Here is a 22920-nt window from a genome sequence, read left to right on the forward strand (position 1 = left end):
ACAACACTTTACAGAATCATGGTTTGGAAATTGCCAATTTAAAGTGTTATTTTGAATCAAAACTTGTTATTTCTTGGAACACCACTCATAGAATTTGTATAAAGTATACAATGATAGAATTGATAAATTGATTGTCGAGTGTGAGAGCAAGAACAACTAAGGATGACTTTAAGGATTTTGGTCTGAGCCTGGCAGGATGGAGTTACCATTTACTGAGATGGATTAGAGGGTGGTGATGCCGGAGGGGACTGTGGAGGGTTGTTTTCTGACATGTGAAATTTGAGATGCTTTTTACATCTAAGTTGAGATATCTGTAAGTGGAGATGTCAAATAGATAAGAGTGCGAGGTTCAGGGGAGAAGTCTGGACTGGATATAGAAATGCAGGATTTAGGAGCATACGGATGGTGTTTACGGACAGGTTTTTATACCCAGCACTGCCCTAGATTGTGGCTGTGTTTGAGTAACTCACTTAATCTTTATCTATTTGCTCTGCTGAAAAACACTTAAAGAACACTTCCTACCCACCTAAAACAATGAGGATAAAGGTGGCATCTATGTGAAAGTGTCTTGTAAACTGTAAAGCGCTATTTAGACTGGAAAAAAAGCAGATAGTTCATGGTGCTGGAGATGAAGAAAATCAGTTTGGGCACCCAACGAAATAGCCTTCATGTACTGAGACTTAGGGAAACCACAAATAGTATTTATTACCCTTTTTGGACTGGAGCTCAATTTGTGCACAACGAATATTTTTAATTTATATGGCATACAAAATTTACCAAGAATTTCACATGATCTTTTTGAGCTGCACAACAATCTTGTGAGGACGGAAATATCATTTCCATTTCAAGGAGGAGGACCTGCAGGGCACCATATTACTAATGAGGGGCACAGCCATACAAGCATTCAGATATCCTCGTTCCGAGTTCAACCTAAATATGAACAAACCATTCCCCACCCACGCCGTCCTCCCGGAACACGAAAGAGACAGCTGGTAGGTCCCAGCTCCGGGTGATCCACCAATTCCTCGCGACCCCTGGCCCCCACGTCGCAATTCTGGATGGTACAGCCCCTTTTTCCTATCGCGAGACTGGAAGGGCACGGCTTCTGGTTGCCAGGGGAACAGCGTTCTCAGAAGCCGGAGTGCTTTGGATCCGCAGCTCCCTCCACCTCCAGAGTAGCTGTGGTGGCGGGAAAAACCTCTCCCTTTTGGGGGGCAGTGGGTGACACGGCGAGTGTCAGCAGTGCGTTTCCGATCCGTCAATGCTCTGACGACTGGTGACTAGCTCCCAAGGTTTCCGCCGGTAAGCTGAGTAACCGCACAGAGTAGGGCAGAGCGCGATAGCCGCGCGACAAGCCAATGACAGGGCAGGGCGGAGTCGTGTCAAGCTGCAGGGCCCGGAGACTGGCTGTTAGAAAGAGGAGGCAGGGCCAATGAGAGGGCGGGAGCGGCACCCGGAGGCGGGCTCAGCGGGGGCTGGGCCAGGCCAGGCCCGGGAGCTCGTCTAACGTCCTAGAATTTATATTAAAAATCAATTACCAGCCATTTAAAATAGACCATAAATGGCAAAGGATGCAAATAGGCACTTCACAGAAAAAAAAAAAAAAAATGTGGCCTGTAAACATTCGACTAGAGGCTCAACTTCTGTCGTAATTAAAGAAATGTAAATCACACGCCAGACGCCTTTTCACACTTACCAGATTAAATATGAAAAAGCTTTGATGTTAACCAGGTTGACCGCAGTCCAGTGTGGGGAACCCGACACTTGCATCTCTCATCGTACGTTGTTGGTCGTAATGTAATTTGGTACGATCTTTTTGGGGACAGTTTGGCAGATTACCAGAATTTGAAATGCAAGTGTTCTTTGACCCAGCAATTCTAATTTAGCTCCTGGGTATGTAAACATAACTAAACAAAGATTTGCAAAAGCAGTTTACTTAAAATTGAAGTATACTTTACATATGTTAAAATTCACCCTTTTAATATGCAGTTCTATGAGCTTTGACAAATGCTTACCATTATACAATGACCACCACAATCAAGATGCAGAACAATTTCATCATTTCCTTAAAATCTCCTTGTACCCTTTTATAGTTAACCTCTCTCCACCCCCAGCCCTGGCAATCACAAATCAGTCTTCTGTTCCTGTAGTTTTGTCTATTCCAGAATATCATATAATTGGAAGCAAACACTATGGAGCCTTTTAAATCTGGCTACTTTCAATTTAGCATAATGTATCTGAGATTTATCTAGGTTTTGTATCAGTTGTTTGTTCCCTTATATTTCTGAGTAGTAGTCCATATGGATGAACCATAGTTTGCTTAGCCATTCCCCAGTTGAGGGACATTTGGATTGTTTCCAGTTTTTGGCAGTTATTAATGAAGCTACTATAATCATTCATATACAGGTTTTTGGGTGAATTTCAGTTTTCGTTTCTTGGGTAAATATCTAAGAATGAGATTGTGGAGTCATATGGGAAGTGTCTGTTTAACTTTATAAGAAACCACCAAGCAGTTTGTAACATGGCTGCTCCATTGTGCATTCTCACAGGCAATATGTGAAAGTTCTAGTTGTTCCACAACTTTGTCAGCACTTGATATTGTTAGTTTTTTTAAAAAAATTATTTTTCACCATTTGAATATGTAGTTGTATCTCATTGTGGTTTTAATTCACATTGGTGACTAATGATGTTGAACGTCTTGTACTGGTTTGCTATCCGCACGTCTTTGGTGATATGTCTGTTTAAATCTTTTGTTTTCTTATTATTGAGTCTTCATACTCTTTATGTATTCTGGATACAAGTCCTTTGTCAAGTATGTGTTTTACAAATATTTTCTTCTAATATTTAGGCCTTGTTTTCCTTAACAATGTCTTTCAAAGAATGGAAGTTTTAAATTTTGATGCATTTCAATTTATCATTTCATTTTATGAATCATGCTTCTGCTGTATCTAAAAATTCTTTGCCTAGCCCACAATCACACATATTTTATAGAAATATTATAGTTTTAAGTTTTATTTTTAGATCTGTGATTTATTTTGAGTAAACTTTTATATTGCTTTTAATAGCAAGTACTCCATATTCAACCTAAATGGGCCGATTTTAAAAAGCTACATTTTGCAGTGGAAAACTATACCATTGTTTGAAAGCATGAAGTTTATCTGCAAAATATATTAAGTGTGAAAAAGCAAGTTGCAAAGCACCATGGCATTTGTTTGTATTTGTATTGGGGAGGAGTAGGTAGGTATAAAAGATAGAAAGTTTGCATATGCCTAAAAAAAATAAGACCCACAAAAATCTATTAACAATCTATTAATTTTGGTTTTAAAACCTTTTATATGCTGTGTAATTTGATTTTTTCCTCTTTCTTGGACAAGTATTCCTTACATAATAAACACATATGTAAAGTGAAAAATCTACTATAAAATAACTTTTAGATGTTAAAGTCATGAAAATAAATGTAATGCCACTTTTTTCTTTAGGTCGGGTAATCATCATTACTAAACCAAGGAGGATTCATCTTCTTTAGTTCTTCCATTCATCCCCAAATATGAAATTACAGCAGCTATGTGTCCCCATTTTGATTTTAAATCATCCATGATGGTTGCATTTTTCACAAGCTTGTATGAAAAAGTTTGATTTTGTTTGAAATGAATGTTATAAAAAGTTGGTACGTATTAGCAGTTATTTGTTACACTTTAGAATCTGGTCATATTTCTTTCTATTTAATGGAATATCATGAAGTAAATAATATTCTATTTTTGAAGTATCTTTAGTGTAATAAAATGCTCATCATGTAATGTTAAGTGAGAAATATTTGGGTCCAATTTGTTGAAGAGACATAGAGCAAAAATGGAAAAGAAATGTGCCAACGATGTTTAGCTGAGAGTGGTGAATATTGAGTGATTTTTATTTATTTTTGAATACACTTTAATGTATTCTAGAAAATTTTCCATAATAAATAAATTCATTAGTTTTGAATTCAAGATATACTTAATAGAAAACTAGAACTACAGATAAGCGAAAAGTAAAAAATGATGCAAGAACATGCATGAATGCGGCAATCCAGAACCCACCTCTGTTACTTCTTTGATTTGTGATCATCTTTCAGCCTTCTTTATGTATATTTCTTTAATTAGAGAAATTAGACCTGTTTTTTCTTTAGAAGATACTGACAATTTATCTTTCTTTCTTTTCTTCTTTCTTCCCTGCCTGCTTCCCTCTGTCTCTCCTTTCCTTCCTTTTTTCCTTTTTTGGTATGTGAATCCCTTGTTTATGCCCTTAGCTAGTTTTTTTAATTGGAATATTTCTTTTTCTTACTGATTGGTAAGAGCTCTTTAAATATGTAAATTTGTTAACCTTTTGTGAATCATCTATGTTGCATATATTTTTCTGTTCTCAGGTGTATTTTAATTTGTAGTTTTTTTTTTTTTTTTTGGTTTGACACTCGAGCATTAAATGTTATATAATCAAATATATTTGTCACTTCCTTTTTGATTATGCTCTTGGTGTCATGCTTAGTAAATAACTAATCTCATTATTATGTAAATTATATTTATGTTCCCTTCCAATCCTCTGGAGAATTCATATTTTACATTTATTTATTATTCTTAAAATTAGATTTTATCTTTGTTAAAGTAATTAGTCAAAAATGGCAAACTGTGCTATAACATTTACAATGGAGAAAAAAAAGAAGCAATCCCTAGACTTATTTTCTAGGGGCAACCATCTGAACTTGTAAGTGTTATGCTTATTTAACTATTGTTTGGGCTTATCAATTTTTGGAGATTCTCTTTGATTTTATATTATGACATAAAATTTCTCCTCCCCACTTACACTCTGTATCATAATTGTAAGTATTTTATTATCATTTGATTGCTTTTTGGTACAATGCTTTATTTTTCTTGTAGAATTTCTATGTGGCTATTGACATTCCTTCTCAAACATTTAAATACATCTATGAGATCCTGATTTTAATGCCCTTTATCCATGCTTTTTTCTATATGGCCAAATTCATAAGATTGTCGGTTATATCCCCACTCACCCTGGGAAATATATTTTATTTAATTTATTATTTTCAGGAACAAACATAGCAGCACAGATATATTTCTAAAACAAAATGAAAAATCCCTGGAAACTTTTACCTGATCCATGTCACTGATGGGCTCCCTGGGCCTCTCCCTTTACTGACATGTATTCTACTGGCTCTGGACATGCTTCCATCTCAGTACTCCCTCTGTAAGCTGCAGTAAGTCTCCTCTGACAAGCTGCTTAGGGCATTTACAAGATATTTGGCCTTTTGGTGACTTGTGCTTTTTGATTGTGATGTGTTGGGCCAGGGCGATCAGTCATCCCACAGTAATAATGTCAGTGCCTTCCTGAGTGAGCCTAAACCCTTTTGCAGAGTTTAAATAGTGTTGAGATCAATGCCTTTTTCATTGCTGAGATGGAAAAAGTTGACCTAGTGGTCCCTTAAGCATCAGCTTTGGCACAAAGACTGGTTGGGGCCAAATTATATTATCCCTCTGTGTGCCTTGGAGGAGCATCCGGTTGTTTATATTTGTGCTTCTGCCTGTGTCCAAAACATCCCTAGACTCTCCCTATGCTATTCAAACAAAAAGAAAGAAAGATGAGTGAGTCATTTTGTAGGGTAAGAAAAGGATGTTGTTATACTTGCTGAGCTGGAGGCAATTGCCTTTCTTTATTCTGTTATGAGAGAAGTAGTTTAATTCATAGTTGATAGGAATTTAGGAAAGGATTTGGTGGATGATATCCATTCACATATGAAGCTAAGTATTGAGAAGGCAAAATCTGGAATTCTCCCTATTCCATTTTCCTCAGCATGCATGATACCCCCACGTTACTGAACAAATCTGGAATGGTCCTGATCAAGGGAACAGTTTAGAAGGAGCAATGTGTCTTCAATGCCCAAGTTCTTCCACTAGTTTAAACCACCCTGCATAATATTTCCTGCTTCAGAAAGCAGCACTGGGAATAGAGGAGCCAGAGTGGCAAAAGGCCTGTGGACAGTGTCACATGAAAAAGAATTGAAATGATTGGTGATGTGTATGCAGATAATGAACGTCTTTCCCTTAGTAGAGAAAGTAGTTTTTGTTCTCAGTTGTTTCAGAGGGCAGAAATAGAATGGCAGGTTTTAGAAGGGGAGGATTGACAGAAAAAGAGCAGTGACCTGGAGATAGTTGCTCCTTGAAAATGTGGCACCAGGGAGGAGTGGAAAAACTAGGCTGAAGGTTGAGCTAGAATGAGGAATGCTGGAATAAGGCAGGCAATATTGTAACAAGGTAAAGGCATTAGCCAATCACTATGACAAAGCAAGAATCCTGGTTGAGAGGTGCAATGCTCCAAGACTGTCTTCTCAGTCAAAGGACGCATTACAAGTTTCTCTTGGAGGTATAGGAAGCCATCCAGATGGCATTCACTCTTTTTTAGCCACTTTCAGAACTAACACCCTAGGCAGCATGTTTTCCACCTAAATAATGATTTAATAAGATTTAATGATCCACAAACAGATGTCTTTTGATGAAATTAAGGTAGTGTGACTTTGGTAGCAACCTAGTCCTTATGACAAAGGCTCTGAATTAATTGCATATTAGCACTAATGAAACATTTAAATACACAAGTCATAACTTGCTTTAAAATTTTTTGCTTGCTTGTTTCAGGGTATCAATGGATATTATAAAGGGAAACTTGGATGGAATTTCAAAACCAGCCTCAAGTTCAAAAACACGTCCTGGGAGCAGAGGTTCAAATGCTTCTTTGGAGGTGCTCTCACCAGAGCCATCATCGTTCAAGGTACTTTGCTGTTTAGAAATGATTTAAACTCCTCGCGACCTTTAGCAATTGATAAACTAAAGTTGTTTTTGATATTCCATTTTAAGGTTCTTTTCTAGAGGGTGCGTTCAGGGAGCACTCACAGAGTTCTTGGATTTTACTTTAGAACGTTTAATATGAACTACTTTTTCCTTCTTTACCTCCTTTCCCTCTTTCTTTTTTTCCCCCTTACTTTGGAGTGGGGCTTATTTGTTCATAGTTGTGTTTTGTTAATACTCATTTGTTAACTATTTTTTTCCCTAAGAAAGCTTTGTATTGCAACATCTGCTATGCCACCATCGACTCTCTAAAAACATTCAGTAATTTAAAAAAATATAGTTTGGGTAAAGAGCACATAGTATATGTTTTGCAGGTACATTATCTGGCCATGACTTCCTTTTCTTTAGTAATCTTTTTCTTTTCTTAAATATCTAAACTTGATCTTTTTTAAAGAATCGATTTTTTTTTGTCTATGATATGGAGCAATTTATTTGTTTTAGAATTATGACAAAAATTTGAACCTCATGATGGAAAAAAACTGCAAGTTTATAAATCCGTTCTCATTTATTTTTTTGATTTATGTACTAGACTCTGCATTGTGAAACTTTTAGAGTTTTTATCTGTTAGGAAATAAAAAGCACTCTAGGCATATTCAGCAGAAAGGGATTGAATATGAGAAATCCACTTCTTCAAAATCAGTGGAAAGCCAGCAGGAGAGGAAATCACGAGAGGATTTCCCTTGGATTATTGGTTCCCAGGTCATGCTGCCATAGATGAAATTCAGAGATAAGAAAGCTGTTGGTGTTGCTGCTTCTGACACTGCCACTAGTCCCTCAGAACCACAAAACTGGTGACTAGATATGCAGAGGTGACAGTTTTGAATATATATATTGCCAGCTTCCTATCAGGAACGCAGGAAGATGGCTTCTGCCTCGCTTCTTGTTAAATCTTGTGCAGCTGCATCTAACTGGATGATCCTAACATGCATCCAGAACCCTAGCTGCAGGTGACTTTGTAAAATATAGATTCTAGCTTAACTCTCTGTTTTGTTTCATCTAACCCTGCATTATTACTGTACCATGTGTTAACTCTTGTAGCTTTGTTATAATTCTTGATGTCTGATAGGACACCTTATTCTTTTCTAGGACTTAGCTATTCTTGGCTTTCTATTTTAGATCACTTTTTCAAGTCTTGTGATAAATACTGTTGGGGTTTTGACTGAAATTGCTTTGAATTTATAGCTTAATTTGGAAAGAATTTCTAACTTTATGATATTAAATCTTTCCATCTATTACCATTGTATGTTGTTGACTTTTTTGTTTCTAATTTAATGATTTTACATACTGCAAAATTCACTGTTTTTTTGGTGTATAGTTCCGAGTTTGGCAAAGGTGAAGAGTGATACCATCATCAGATATAGAACAGTTCCATCATCCCTCAAAAATTGCCTCCTTCTACTCCTTTGTAAAAAATCTCCCTTACTCTTAATCCCTGGAAACTCTTGATATGTTTTCTATCCCTATAGATGTTCTGTTTTCCAGAGGGTCATTTAAATGGAATTGAAAAGTATATAGATTTTGAACCTGGCTTTTGTCTATTGGTACAATGTATTTGAGACTCATCCATGTTGTTGCATGTATCAATATTTCACTCCTTTTTATTGCTGAATAGTATTCCATTGTATGGGTGTACCGCAGTTTGTTTTCATTCTCCAGCTGAGGAACATTTGGGTTGTTTGCAAGTTTTGGTGATTATGAATAAAACCTCTATAAATATTTGCATACTGTATGTTTTTTGGGGGGGTTGTGTAAAATAGGTTTTTATTTCTCTTAGGTAAATACCTAGAGTGGGATTGGTGGGTTGTATGGTAAGTGTGTGTGTGTGTGTGTGTGTGTGTGTGTGTGTGTGTGTGTGTCAACATGATAGATTTTTTCTACAATGTGTATGGCAGACTACCTCCCCTTTAATTCCCCCCACCACTTCCACCCCTTACCTACGAATGTTGCCGTCTCCCCTTAAGAACTGGATCTCTGGGAGAACGTGTCTCCTCCCACGTGCTCGCGGCGTGCACCTACGGCCAGGCGCACCCAGGTCCATGGCTTCACCTGGGGCATGAACCCAGGACCTTCTGTGTGTAAAGCAGATGTGCCTACTACTACATTATGGAGCTACCCCCAGAGTATATGCTTATCTATAAGAAACTGTCAAGTTGTTTTCTGTTCTCACCAGAATTATATGAGAGTTCCAGCTGCTTTGCATCCTCACCAGCAATTGATGTTGTCGATGTTTTTAAAAAGCCATTCTAATAGGTATATAACAGTAGCTCACTGCGGTTTTAACTTGCATTTCTTTGGTGACTAATAATATTGAATATGTTTTCATGTGCTTATATACTTTTTTGGAAAGTTTATGTTAAAATATTTTGTCTAACTTTTTTTGGAGTTTGTTTTCTTATTGTTGACTTTTAAGAGTTCTTTACATATTTTAGATAGAGTCTTTTGTCAGATATATGATTTGCAAATATTTTTTTCCCAGTCTATAGTTTGACTTTTCATTCTTTTAACTGTGTCTTTGGAAGAATGTTTTTTACTTTTGTTAAGTGCAATTTATCAATTTTTTTTCTTTTGAAGATTGTGTTTTTTTGTTGAATCTAAGAACTCTGTTAACCCAAGGTCTCAAAGATTTTTTTCCTGTTTTTTTTTTTTTTTTTCTGAAAGTTTTATAATTTCATGTTTTATATTTGGGTGCTTGTGGCCTCTCTTGTTACCAGTGAGAAAGCTTTTATATATTCCAATATTCATTCCAGTGTGGGTTGTTTAGTTTAGATACTTTTTTCCCGACTACTTTAATGGTTTTCTCTTTGTATCTACTATTACACACCTAGTATGGATTTATTTAATTTGTCTTTCTGGAGACTAGTACTTCTTCAATGTAAAAATCTGTGTGTTTCATTTATTTTGAAAAATTCTCAGCCATTGTGTTTTCACATTTCAAGTGTTACCTACATTTTTTTCTATTTCATCATCTTGGAAGTCATATTCAATGTCCATTGAACCTTTCTCTTCTATCCTTCATGTCTCTTATCTTCTTTTTAATATTTTCTATGCATTTATTTCTCTGTGTTTCATGCTGGGGAATTTTTGACATATATTTTCTATTTTTTGAATTATTTCTTTTACTATGTCAAATCTGCTCTTTAATCCATCTATCGAATTTTTAAATTTAGTAATATATTTTTAATTTCTGGAAGCTATTTTTAGTTTATTTTTAATCCAGCTGTTCTTTACAGTATCTTAATCTCATAGGTATTTTTTTTTGATTTTTTAAAACACCAATTAAAATATTTCTATGATTATCTTTGTCAGCATTTTAACATCTCAAGTTCTTTGGTTTATTGTGATCCTTGCTTATTGTGGGTCCTATGTTCATGGCTTTTGAACTTTTGGAATGTAAGTTTTAATTTTGGGAATTTTATGGAGCCTAATTTGAAACTATGTCTACCAGAGCGAGTTTCTGTTTACTTCTGCCAGATGCCTCAGAGATATCACTGGCATGAATCAATCTCTTTCTCTCTCTCTCTCTCTCTGTCTCTCTCTCTCTCTCTCTCTCTCTCTTGCTAATTTTTCAGCTTTAAGCACCCCAGAACTCATGAATAATATAAATTGGAGCCTAAACCCACATGAAGCATGAATCTGTGGTTGCAAATTCTCAGGAAAGGTTTTTCCCACTTGTAACCTGGACATGTCCTTTATTCTTACCCTGTGCTTTTGGCTAGATGTGTTTTCCTAGTCTATGCTCTCACTGTGGATGCACCTCTTTGAGGGATCTAGCTTTATGGAGCAGGAGAGGTAAGGTTCCTTTCCATCTCCTTATCTTGCATGAGTCCAAGGCCTACTCTCCTACCCCTGCATGTAGCAAAAAGCCTGTAGCTTTCTGATGCCCACACATCCTCCTTAGCATCTCTTTGTTGCTTCTACCCCCATCCTTAAATAGAGCAGTTGCTGTAAGGATTTTACAAGCCTCCTGTTCTAGTTTGTCATTTCCCTTTAATTTCTGTCCACTGGCAATTTCCCTAACATTCTTGTGTGTTTCTAAGTAGATGGTAGTTTTTAGTTTATTCAGTTTTCCATAGCACTCAAACTGGAATATAAAAACAATTTCAGATTCTTTAGTCCCAAGCATAGGGATTATATAAACCTAAACTCTGGAGTCATTGGTTCAGAATTAGGGCTCTGCTGACCACATTTTATGTGATCTTGAGCAAATTATTTTGACTCTCTGTGCCAGCTTCCTCATCTGTCCAAAGAATTAATAATACTATCCATCTCATATGCATGTTTTTAGGATAAAATGAGACAAAATTTTTAAAGTTCTTAGAACAGTGACTGGCATCTAGTAAGTATTTAGCACATCTTAGCTATTGGTCTCAATTCTTTAGCTCAATTGGTCAGTCCTTCCTATATTATTCACAGCATTCAGCATAAAGTCTGGCACACAGTAAGTATTCACAAAATATGTGTTCAATAAATTTAGAATAAAGATTTTCCTACTTTATAGAGGTAGGATAATATGCAAAGACCTGACAAAATTTAGATATAGAATTAATATTTTAGTATTTCTGCATATATATTCCTGAGTGATGACTTTTTTAAAGCAGCAATTTCACAATATTGGCACACAGGTTTCAATGCATAGATTAATATTACTTTGTTCAAGGTTTATTTATTAAAAAGAAAAATATCAGCAATCACTTCAGGTGAGATTTTATTTGAACCCACTAAACTATAGGTCAAACTCTAGCATATTTATTAGTCAATAGGGACTTTGATATTTATATCAAAAGCAAAGCCTCTTAAAAATCGTGACTTATATTAATCAAATTCATGGAAAATAAGTAAGTTTTGTCTTAGGCTGGGGAAAAAAGCCACAGATGTACTTCATGCTTACTGCTGATTGCAAATGATTCAATGTCTATAAAGCTTTATATATTGTCTGAATAATAAATCCTGGAATTTTGATTAGTTTTAATGATCAAATTTAGTTTTTATTAATTTCTTACCTTAATTTTCTGTATGGCAGAAAAGGAGTTTAAAATGCTAGATTTTTAAATTAAATTCTTGTAGTAATAATAGATTTCTCATTCAAAATATTTTGGTTTATTGTTGCTTTTGAATATTTTTATTGAAAGAGCCAATAGTTGTAATTTTTGTAAAAAAATCCCACAGCTTTCAGGTAGAAATCTAATTGTTAGGAAGGTTTTTATAGAGTATTTACCTTTCCTGGGACTAACATGAAGGTATGGAGTAGGGGACCTGGAGCAATGCAAAATGGAGGTAGAATGTAGCCTTGAGAATGAAGAAGAAAGAAAAATCATACACATAAGCCACAAGTAGAAGAGAAGGAAGGTTAGGAAGAGAGAGGCCAATGGGCAATGGGCTGGGGAAGATGGGTGGGGAACTATGGGTAAAATTGTGATATGGGCAAAGTTTGCCTTTTGTTCTCCAGTTTCATCTTTTTGCCTTATTACTTCCTGCTCATTCTAAGATTTAAGATCATATAGAATGATATATATGAAAGGTCTTTGTATATCCTGAAATGTGCTATCCAAGTATATTGCTAATATCTAGTTATCTTCTAGTTATATTCTTCTATATAAAAATCCATTCTCGGGGAAACATAAGCTAAATTCATTTACGTCATGATATTAATGACTGACAGGGGTTATGTAACCTCTCCTGGCAATTTCAGTGTTTTCACAGAACGATATAGCCTTAAGGATTTACTGCATAGTGTGGAATTTCAGGCTTTACCCAGCCTTTGACAGTTTTTTTTTGAACAGGGAACACTCTTTAACACCTCTGAGATTACATCAAGGAGGCATTGTTTTGTTTGTTTATAAATTGGTCCTCTACTGGTTTCATTCTATCCTGGATCTGTTTTCTTCTTTGTTAAATCAGGGTAGCAGTGCCTTTACCATAGAGTCATTGTGTGGAGTGAACAAGGCAGTGTGTGTAAAGTACTCAGTACAAGATGTGGCCAATAGTAATTCTTCAATGAATGGTGGTTATGATTATTATACCACTGACTCACCTCAGTTCCACTAGGGCCTTTTTTCTAGTTCAGGCAAACAGAGATGCTCCTGCAGTCCTGTATCCCTGGCAGTTTAATTCTCAGCACCACCAACCTTCTGCCTTTGAGGTTAACAAGGGGGCACAGATTACAGTGGGGGAGAGTTGATCATGTAGGTGCAGAGAGGACATAAATCACTCCAAGGCCTGAGCCCTGAAGATGTGCAGCAGACAATCCTTCCACTGGGAGAGGAAATGTACTCCTCTCAGAAGTGACTGGCTCTCTCTCCCTGAGGTTTTGGTTTGTTCATTTGTGCTGTGACTCTCACTGCCACGTTCAGCCCTCAGGGCCTTATGATCCCTGTTTTTTCCTGACGCAGCCATGGATGTCTTGTTCTCAGGAAAACACAGCTGTACCAAATTGGTGTTTTCAAAATGCACTTTGCTAGAAGAGAAACCAAAATGAAATAGGAAAACTGTGAATAGGATAAAATAAACTAATCACCAAAGCTTGACTTGAAGCATTTCATTAGGAGCACATCTCACTTCAGATTATTCACTTTTCAACTGTTCAGTAGCCACATGTGGCTAGTGGCCATTGTATTATATTGGACAGCACAGCTCTAGACCTTTGACTCTCCATCTGAGTAGAAGCTCAGGGAGCAGAGACCATCATGTCTCGTCCCCAGAGCCTGGCAAAGAGCAGTTCTCTTTGAGACTGATTTCTGACTCTTCTTCAGTGCATATTTCTTTGGTGCAAACTGTTATGAAATTTAATTGTGTAGTTAAATTACATTTAATTAAAAAGTGTTATATTTTTAGATTACTTTAATGCTAGTGCATGTATGTCCCCACATATACTTCCATTAAAATAGTCTAGAAATTTAAAGTTAAAAAACACATTATTTTTGAAAAATGTTTCTTTGGAAATAATTTTTAGGTTGATACTGCAGTCAAGTTGAACTCTGATAAAGAAGACTACTCAGAGAGCAGTAATACAGAGGAAAGTAGAAACAGTAATGTTAATAAAGAGGAAAACTACTCCGAGAAAATAAAATTGGCTGAAGAGGAGTCAGATGAAGATCTGAGTCTGGTTCAACATCAGATAATCTCTAAATGTTCAGGTAGGTGATTGGCTAATGATAATTACAGATGTTATAGTTAAAATATTAGAATTAGGCATGTTTTTAAATTAGCGAAGTAGAACTAATAAAAAAAAGAGACATACTTTTTGTGAGCAAGCAATCACAAATTGTTATTTAGAAGAATATTAAGAGTCCTTAAAAACACTTAAATAATAAGATATGTCATTTAATAAAATTGTTATTTTGGTCATTTTACATTAATCAAATAGGAAGTATTTCTGCATTTTATGATGTGATTTATTGATATTTTTGATGACTAAAATTGTATAATAAAATGTATCCTATAATTTTTCAATGCCTTTTTAGGGATAATCTCATTTGATCTTAATAACTTTTGGATTTTAAAAGACTACTTTTTTCATGGTTATTAAATTAATATTGGTCAGAGTGAATTAGACCAGCAGTTCTCAAAATGTGGTCTGCAGAGCTCTAGGGTATCTCTGAGACACTTTCAGGAGCTCTAGAAAGTAAAAACTACTTTCGTCATAATACTGACATAGTATATTAGTAATATAGTTCATCATAATGCTGAAATTATGCTATTTGCCTTTTTGCCTACTGAATGGACATTTGCACTGATGGTACAAAAGCAATGGTGGGTGAAATTGCTATGCTTTAGCATGAATCAAGACAGTGGTACCAAATTGTACTATTAGTATTCTTTATGACTAGGCACTGGCAGAAAAAAAATGTCCAGTGTCATGCAAGAATCTTTTTGGTCAAAAAAAAAAAAAAGCAGTAAAAATTATTAATTTTATTAAATCTTGACCTTTGAATACATATCTTTTTAGTATTACATCTGGTAAAATAAGAAGTACATATAAAGCAATTCTTCTGTATACTAAAATGTGAAGGTTGTGTTGAGGAAGAGTACTTGCATGATAGTTTAGTGGCCACTTTTTATATGTAACACCATTTTTACTTGAAAGAATGACTGACAAAAACTATTATCATTCAGACTTGGGTATTTGACAGACTTTTTTTTTTTTTTTTTTTTTTAAATGAAATGAGCCTGTTACCACAAGGGAAGACAACTGACATTATTTTTTGTCAATGATAAAATTTGAACTTTCAAATGAAAGTTGGAATTTTGAAAAACTTGTATATGTCACTGTGAGCTTGACAGCTTCTTGATACTTAGACTTTTCTGATAAAAATTGGTGGCCATCTTAACAAATGTAATTTTTTGATAGTGTATACTGAAATATTAACATTAACATTTTGAATTTCTGCATAATCCATTATTTTCCAAATGACCAATACATGGTAGAAGATCAATTTAACATGAAATATAGCTCCATGGATTTTAATGGAACAAATACAAAAAGCTCACTGGTATGTTTACAGATTTCATGTTCCAGCTAACCTTTTAGAGACTACCCCTTGTCGAATTTTGATGTAGCATCAAAGCAGAATATCCATAATTATCTGAAAATGCTATTAAATTTCTCCTACCCTTTCTAATTACATGTCTCTGTGAGGCCAGATTTTCTTCATAACTTTAATGATGGAATGCAATAGATTGACTGACTTTAGATACAGATATGAGAATCCACCTGTCTTTTATTGAGCCAGATATTAAAAAATTAAAGCAATGTCATTTTTCTCAATAATTTTTTTTTGGAAAATATAGTTATTCATCACAAAAATGTTATATTTGTGTTAACATATAATTCATATGTTTATTCTAAAATGAATAAATAATATTTTTCAGTCTTGATTTCTAATATTAATAGATATAACTCATAAACAAAAGCTACTTTGGGTTCTGAATAATTTTTAAGATTGTAAAGGGAAGCTGAGATCTTAAACTGTGAAAACTGAAAGCTGTTGGTTTAGAATGTTTGGGATGAAGTCAGCTCTCACTGTTAGGCCAGGCGACTCAGGATTACAGTTATCAGAAAACAAGATGTTATAGTTGAGATTAGCTATTGGCCCAATTTACATTGTATTGGTTAATATTGTTTCAGTACTGCATGAGTTACTTCAAAATGCCTGCAATGTAGACCACCAATGTACATGGAGCCTGAGAACGCTAGGATCGATGGTTGGGAATTAGGACTAGAGGCTGCTTCATTTGAACTATGCAAGCAACAGGATTTGTAGAACCCCTTTATTAATAAGACTGGTATTTTTTTTGGATAAGCATATTCTCTTTAAAAATATTTCCTTTTCCTTAAGAATGATATACATTATAGGAAAACATCACAGGACTCTGGAATTGCAAAGGTAAAATTTGGCCTTTCTTAACATAATATGTCATTTCTAATGATCTAAACTGGGGTAGGCGACACTTTAGTATTGAGCATTTATGCTCATTGCTAGATTATCATCTTTATCAGACTTCACAGAGGAAGTATTGCCTAGTGGTGAAGAGCTTTGCCTCTTGAGTCAGGCAGGTCTGGGTGGAAGCTGACTCTGACATTTACTAGTTACATTGTCTTGGAGACGTATGTAACAGTTACAAATTAGCCTCAGTTTACTAATTTGTAAGGTGGGGACAAAATTATACCACCTTGCAGAGTTATGATGAAGGTTAAATGAGATAATGCTTGTAAATAAAGCACTTAACACTGTACCTATCAGATAACTCTATACATGTTAGCTGCTATTATTAACATTATCATTAATCATAATCATAAGCTTGAAAGATTGAAGCTCTAAAGAGTCCCTAATTCCAAACAAGTTACTATCAATTATCTACAACTAAAGACCATTTTCACTTACTTCAAGAAAATAGAACAAATGGGAGGGGCATAGGTAAAAATGTCTAGTTACATGGAGTACTTTTCTGAATCTGTTTCTATATGTTGCAACTACTTTATGTCACTTATAACATGCTACATTTTGCTGCAGCTATTTGTGTACATGCCTTCTCTTTCCATTAGTCTGAAACAGAGTTAAGATAGGGTATTGTCTTATTTCTTATTTTTAAATTATGAATATGAAAGACATAACAGGATGAACAGTTTGGGATTTAAAATCATGTAAGACCCACTTCTGAGTTCAATGCTTTAATTTATTAGCTATTTGAAAGGACCTAGTTACATCAACTGTAAAATAGAGATACATGTCTATTTCAGAGGATTGTTAGATAACTATATGAAAAAATACATGTAAATCAAGATACATGATACCAATCTTAGTTATTATGTCAGCTATAAACATTTGTTGAATGAAAGAAGAAAAAGTAAAAATAAAACACAACGAAGCTTTACAGTTTACTAAACTTCAAGCTCATTCCTACTTTCAACACAATATAGATGAACCCGAGTTAAAAGAATTAGATTCTCAACTTCAAGATGCTATTCAGAGGATGAAGAGGCTTGATAGAATATTGGTGAGGAGACAATATAGAGAAAAAGAAATTAAGAAGCAAGGTCTAGAAATGAGAATAAAGCTGTGGGAAGAACTGAAGGTAAGAATTATCTAATTATATCTTCATATCTATGATGAGTAAGAAAAATATGGACTGTGGTAGTGTCAGTGTGGTTTGTCTTTATTGATTATTTTGTGGAGGTAGGGAACTTTGCAGCATTCCAGATTTCAGGCACTGCACTGGCACTAGCATGTTCATTCCCCTTGGACAGCCCAGTAGGCCTCTCTTACCAGCATCAGGGTGGGCCTTTTCTATCTCTGGAATAGAAAGGTGAGGCACCTACTTTAATCAAGTATGTATGTCTGCTTTTTCTTCAGCTAGCTTACAGGTTGGAGATAAATACACAAAAACACAAAAATCTAACCCCCTGTTTCTCATTATTATTTAAAAATTTGTGATTAACAAATTGAGGAGTTCACTTTTTCATATGCTGGTCAAGATCTCTTCAGGGAGCTGTAAAGTACTTGAGGTCTGGGACCTTGCGCTGTTTGTTTCTGTCTCAATTTCTAGTGCTAGATTAACTTTCCTTGGCTTTCTTGAACATCTTGTTCTCTGTAGTATTGAGGGGTAGAATCGACCAGATGTTGGCACTGACTTGATGTATAGCCATTGGCTCACATTTGAACTTTGCCCCTCAAAGGAGAATGCTTTCAAGGTAAGGAATATTGTAATAACAGATTGGTTGTTTTTGATAAATTCCTCCTTGACCAGTTGACTGACTTTAGAGGAAATTTCCTAGACAATGATATGAATTAAAAGTGAAGTAATTAAGAATACATTTATACAAATTTCCCAGAACGACCACTGAGATGGAAAGAAAGCAACATACAGAATGCAGTGCTTTAAACTAGAGAAACAAGAATTAAAACTAGAAATATAATAAAAATACAGTAGCAATCTTGAAATGTCTGAAATTGTGATTTGATGCTATACCTTTAGGTTACTCATTAGTTATAGAAGTATTAAACAGAAACTTAAGAAAGTTTAAGTAAGGTATTTATCATATAATGATAGGAATATGTACTTTAATTCTTTCTGGGAATACTTGTTGACAGAATTTTATGGGAATAGGAGACAGATTTTCTAATTAAAGGAATAAAAATGACCTGAACTTTCTTTTTGTATGTAAATTAAAAGCCATATTGGAATTTAACAAAATATTAATGAGTATAGTTGCTTTTTTTCTCATGTTTAAACTTTCATTTCTCTTTCATTAGTCTGCAAAAAATAGTGAAGCTTTGCCAAGTAATGAGGAGATGGAAAATACAAAAAAGTTTCTTGCTTGGACTGCTGTATCAGAAGAAACTGTCGGTGAGTAAAATCGATTCATCTTTATTTTTATCCCAGAGTTCTAGAATATTTGGATTAAGGTAAAATTTTCAATTCAATAATTTCTTTCTTTTTTGTTATAAGTTTAACTCTTCTTTAAGGGAAATGATCACATTAGGTGGGATCACATAGAACTCCCCTGAGCTTAGGTATGTTTCAGTCTTCAGGCTTTATATCTGCTCAAGCATGGGGGGACAAGGCAGTGAAAAATCAGGAAATAGACAAAGTATTGTCTTCACTTCCTGTGTGTCCTAGGATCCTCTGGATACCTAGTTTTTGCAGATAGTTCCCTAATGGCCTAACATTCTCCCATGAGGTGTCTCACTCAGGCCTCCATAACCCCCTTCATAAAAATCCATTACTGATTTGTCCTATTTTCTGTTCTCTCACAGTCGTGCTTTTTTGAGACCAGCCGATTAATTTTGTACATGTTTCTACTCCCCACCTTGTGTGTATGTATATTTGTGATTCTGCCCCCTCCCCTAACTCTTCTTCCTTTTTCTTCTTTTTTTTTCTTCTTATGTAGAACTATTATAGAGTCATGTAACCTATTTTAGCCTACTTTATTTATATAGTGGCGAAAATTTTAGGGATTGAGAAGCAGTTGGTATTTTTTTGGTAGGACACTTTTGAAGTCTTTTCCAGGGATCCCAAACTCCCAGGCCGGGCCACAGACTGGTATTGGTCCGTGGCCTGTTAGGAACTGGGCTGCACAGCAGGAGGCGAGTGGTGGGGGAGTGAGGAAAGTTTCATCTGTATTTGCAGTCACTCCCCAGTGCTAGTCACTGCCTCAGCTCTACCTCAGATCATCAGGCATTTGATTCTCATAGGATCACTGGTCCCTGGTGCCAAAAAGATTGAGGACCACTGCTGAGTTTGACCTACATAATATAAGCGGTCATCTAGTACTGTATGGGCATTAGACTGGCTCTAAGCAGGGGCCTCTGATTTCTCTGAAAATTCTGGAATTCCTTTGTCTTTTACGAAGTGGATGTCTAGCATTTTAGAATTCCAACATTCTGATCCAGGCTACTGCAACTCTTTAGTATGAGCTTTGATGTGGATGAAATTTCTTCTGGATCCAGCCTTGAGAGCCCAGAAGCTGCTTGGGCATGTCTTCATAGAGAAAAGAGAATGATGCTGGCCCATTCCCACAGATAGTTCAGTAGTGTCCCTCTGAAATTCACATTACGTGGAACCTCAGAATATGACCTTATTTAAAAATAGGGTCTCTGCATATGTAATTAGTTAAGAGGAGATCGCACTGAATAAGAGTGGGCCCTAAATCCAATACTGGTGTCCTTATGAGAAGAAGAGAAGACTCATATTGCATTTAGTTGTCCTGTCTCTTTAGTCTCTGGTCTGGGATAGTTCTTCAGTCTTTCCTTGTCTTTCATGATCTTGACTTGTTTGGAGAGTACTGGTCAGTTATTTTATAAACCATCCTTCAATTTCAGTTTGCCTGATGTTTCCCTCTTGATTAAATGGAGATTAGGCATTTTTGCAAGAACACCCCAGAAGTGATGTGCTCTCAGTTAGTTATACTCGGTGTACCTAATGTCGATATATCTTATTACTGTTGATGTTAACCTTGAAAACTTGGTTAAGGTAGTGCCTGCTGGCTTTCTCCATTGTAAAATTACTATTTTTCCTTTCATACCTAATAAATATCTTGGGTGAAATACTTTAAGACTATGTAAATATCCTGTTTCTCCTCAAAATTTCAGCCACTAGTTTTAGCATCCATCAGTAGTTCTTGCTTGCAATAATTATTACTATATGCCACTAAATTTTGGGTGACTTTAATGCAACAATGGATAACTGGAGTGATTTGCATCAGCATTATTTTTAATTACTGTATATTAATTCACTATATGGATGTACCATCATTTGTTTAACTAAGACCCTCCTGTTAAACATTTAGATTATTTCCTTTGTTTTTCAATTTTTTAAAAATTATGTGTAATGCTGCAATAACATCTTTATGCTATTATTTTATTACCTTCTGTGGTAGTCTGAAAAAATGCCCTGCCCCCCAAGAAATATCCATGGCAGCTGTGAATTCTACTTTATTTGGAAAAGGGGTCTTTGTAGATATGATTAAGTTAAGGATTTTAAGATGAGGAGATTATCCTGGAATATGGAGGTGGGCCCTAAATGCCATTATTATTATTATTTAAAAAAAATTTTTTTTTGATGACATTGGTTAATGAAATCTAGTAAGTACTAAATTATAACTATCCTTATAAGAGAGGGAGAATAGAAGGCAATGTGAAGATAGAGGCAGAGATTGAAGTGATGTGTCCTCAAGCCAGGGAATGCTGGCGTCACCAGAAACTGGCAGAGGTCAGGAATGGAATCTCAACTAAGGCCCTTAAAAAATACGATCCTACTGACATCTTGATTTGAACTTCTGGTCTCCAAAACTGTGAGAAAATATATTTGGATAGTTTCAAGTGACCAAGTTTGTGTTAACTGGTGACACCAGTTACAAGAAACTAATACACCTTTGAATAAATTCCTATACGACAAATTAGTTTGTCAAAGGTGTTGGACTTTTAAAATATTTTTATCTATATCGACTTATTGAAAGGTTATATCAATTTAGACTCCCACCAACATTGTATCTTAATGTTGTGTTCCTATGCCCATAACAACAATGGATTTCGTAATTGTTTTAAATCTTTGTTTATTTAAAATGGAATCGCAATAATTTGTATCTCTCAGGGAAGTTGAATATTTATTCTATTGTTTAGCCATTTTGTGAATTATTTGTTCTTTTATAATGTAAGGTATTCCTTTTTATTGATCTGAAAGACTCCTATACATGTTGAGGATACGGATTCTTTGTCATAAATATCAAATACATTTTCTTCTAACTTATTTTTCTTTAGTTTTGTATTATTTCTTGCTTTACCAAAGTTAATATTTTTTTAGTTTAGGTAAATAGTCATTTATGTTGTTATTTTGTTGCTCTGCTTAAAAAAGCCATTTTCAATTTAAGATTATATAAAAATGTACCTGTTTTCCTTTAGTACAGTTATTATTTTATGAAATAATTATGACAATCTACTTGGAATTTGTTTTGGTGTTGCAAATGAAGTAGAAAGTTGATTTAGGTTTTTCCCCCTAATTTGTTAGCTTGTTATGTTGAGACCTTTTATTGAATAATACATGATTTCCTCACATTTGAAATATTAACTTTATCATGCACTAATTTGGTCTATTTACAAAATGTCTATTCTATTGCCTTAATATTTCTGTCTGTGCTGATGTTAGTATTGTACTGTTTTGATTATTGTAACTTCGTAATGCATTTTATTAGGGCAGCTATGTTGTCTTTTATAAAAAGTTTTTTTTGGAACAACATATTTTTCTCTCTGAGAGCTGTTTAGCAATGACTACATTATTTAAGAAAAAAGACTGCAAAGCATCTTTAAACCTATAGCTTATAAATGCTTTTTACTAATTTAAATATTTAAAGACTATTGTATGAAGGTAATCTGTCTCAAAGTTTTTCTATTTTCTTTCGTGTCTCTTGGTAATTCTATACTTTCATAGAATTGAGACTATGCCCCTTATTTCAAATTAAAAAAATAACAGTGCCAGGAATGCGACTCTGGATGCCATAGCATCTCAGCTTTTGTATTTTAGAAAGCAGATGCTAAATGCTGATTTCTCTAATGCTTGAGGCAATAGACAAGGGGGTCCATGATGGCCTTTTGACATTAACAGAGTTCACTACCAAGTGAACTTTTGGCCCCGGAGGGCAAGACTTTCGTTTTCAGTTAGTTGCCCTTTCTTCAGAATTAAATCAGAGCTATCAAATACGTGAATTTCTAAAGCTCATGACATGTATATTTGGCTTAAACTTATAGAGCTCATAGTTGTATCCCTGGAGTTCCAAGACTACTACTGTAGTTCCCCTAGACAGTTACAGTCATGTTAGATTAGTACTAATGTTGTAATGTGGAGTTAGGCTTAATGAGCTGAAAGCTGGAGTTACCAGGGGCTTGAAAGTTATGTTCAGAGAGAATCATTGCTTTAAACACTATCACGTTAGAATTTAGACTTTTACATTTTGAATTCTTAGTCAATTATAACATATTGGCAGAGCAGGTAAGATTTATGAGATTTATTTCTTTATATTTGTATTTTGTTGAAATTTTAT

At 35.0% G+C, this 22920-nt stretch overlaps 1 protein-coding gene across 2 annotated transcripts in view; it reads left to right on the forward strand.

Annotated features, from left to right (window-relative positions):
• Positions 1 to 450: 450 nt before the first annotated feature.
• FSIP1 (fibrous sheath interacting protein 1) overlaps positions 451 to 22920 on the forward strand; it is a 151312-nt gene continuing 128842 nt past the window's right edge. For both annotated transcript variants that reach the window (XM_025038966.1, XM_006920505.3), the window contains exons 1-5: positions 451 to 1302; positions 6678 to 6810; positions 13837 to 14020; positions 17305 to 17459; positions 18638 to 18731. In XM_025038966.1, coding sequence (XP_024894734.1) covers positions 6685 to 6810; positions 13837 to 14020; positions 17305 to 17459; positions 18638 to 18731 — 559 coding nt within the window. In that variant the 5' untranslated portion in view covers positions 451 to 1302; positions 6678 to 6684. The remainder of the gene's footprint in view (positions 1303 to 6677; positions 6811 to 13836; positions 14021 to 17304; positions 17460 to 18637; positions 18732 to 22920) is intronic.

Source organism: Pteropus alecto, unplaced genomic scaffold (assembly GCF_000325575.1).
Source record: "Pteropus alecto unplaced genomic scaffold, ASM32557v1 scaffold86, whole genome shotgun sequence".
In the NCBI taxonomy this organism is placed as follows: domain Eukaryota; kingdom Metazoa; phylum Chordata; class Mammalia; order Chiroptera; family Pteropodidae; genus Pteropus; species Pteropus alecto.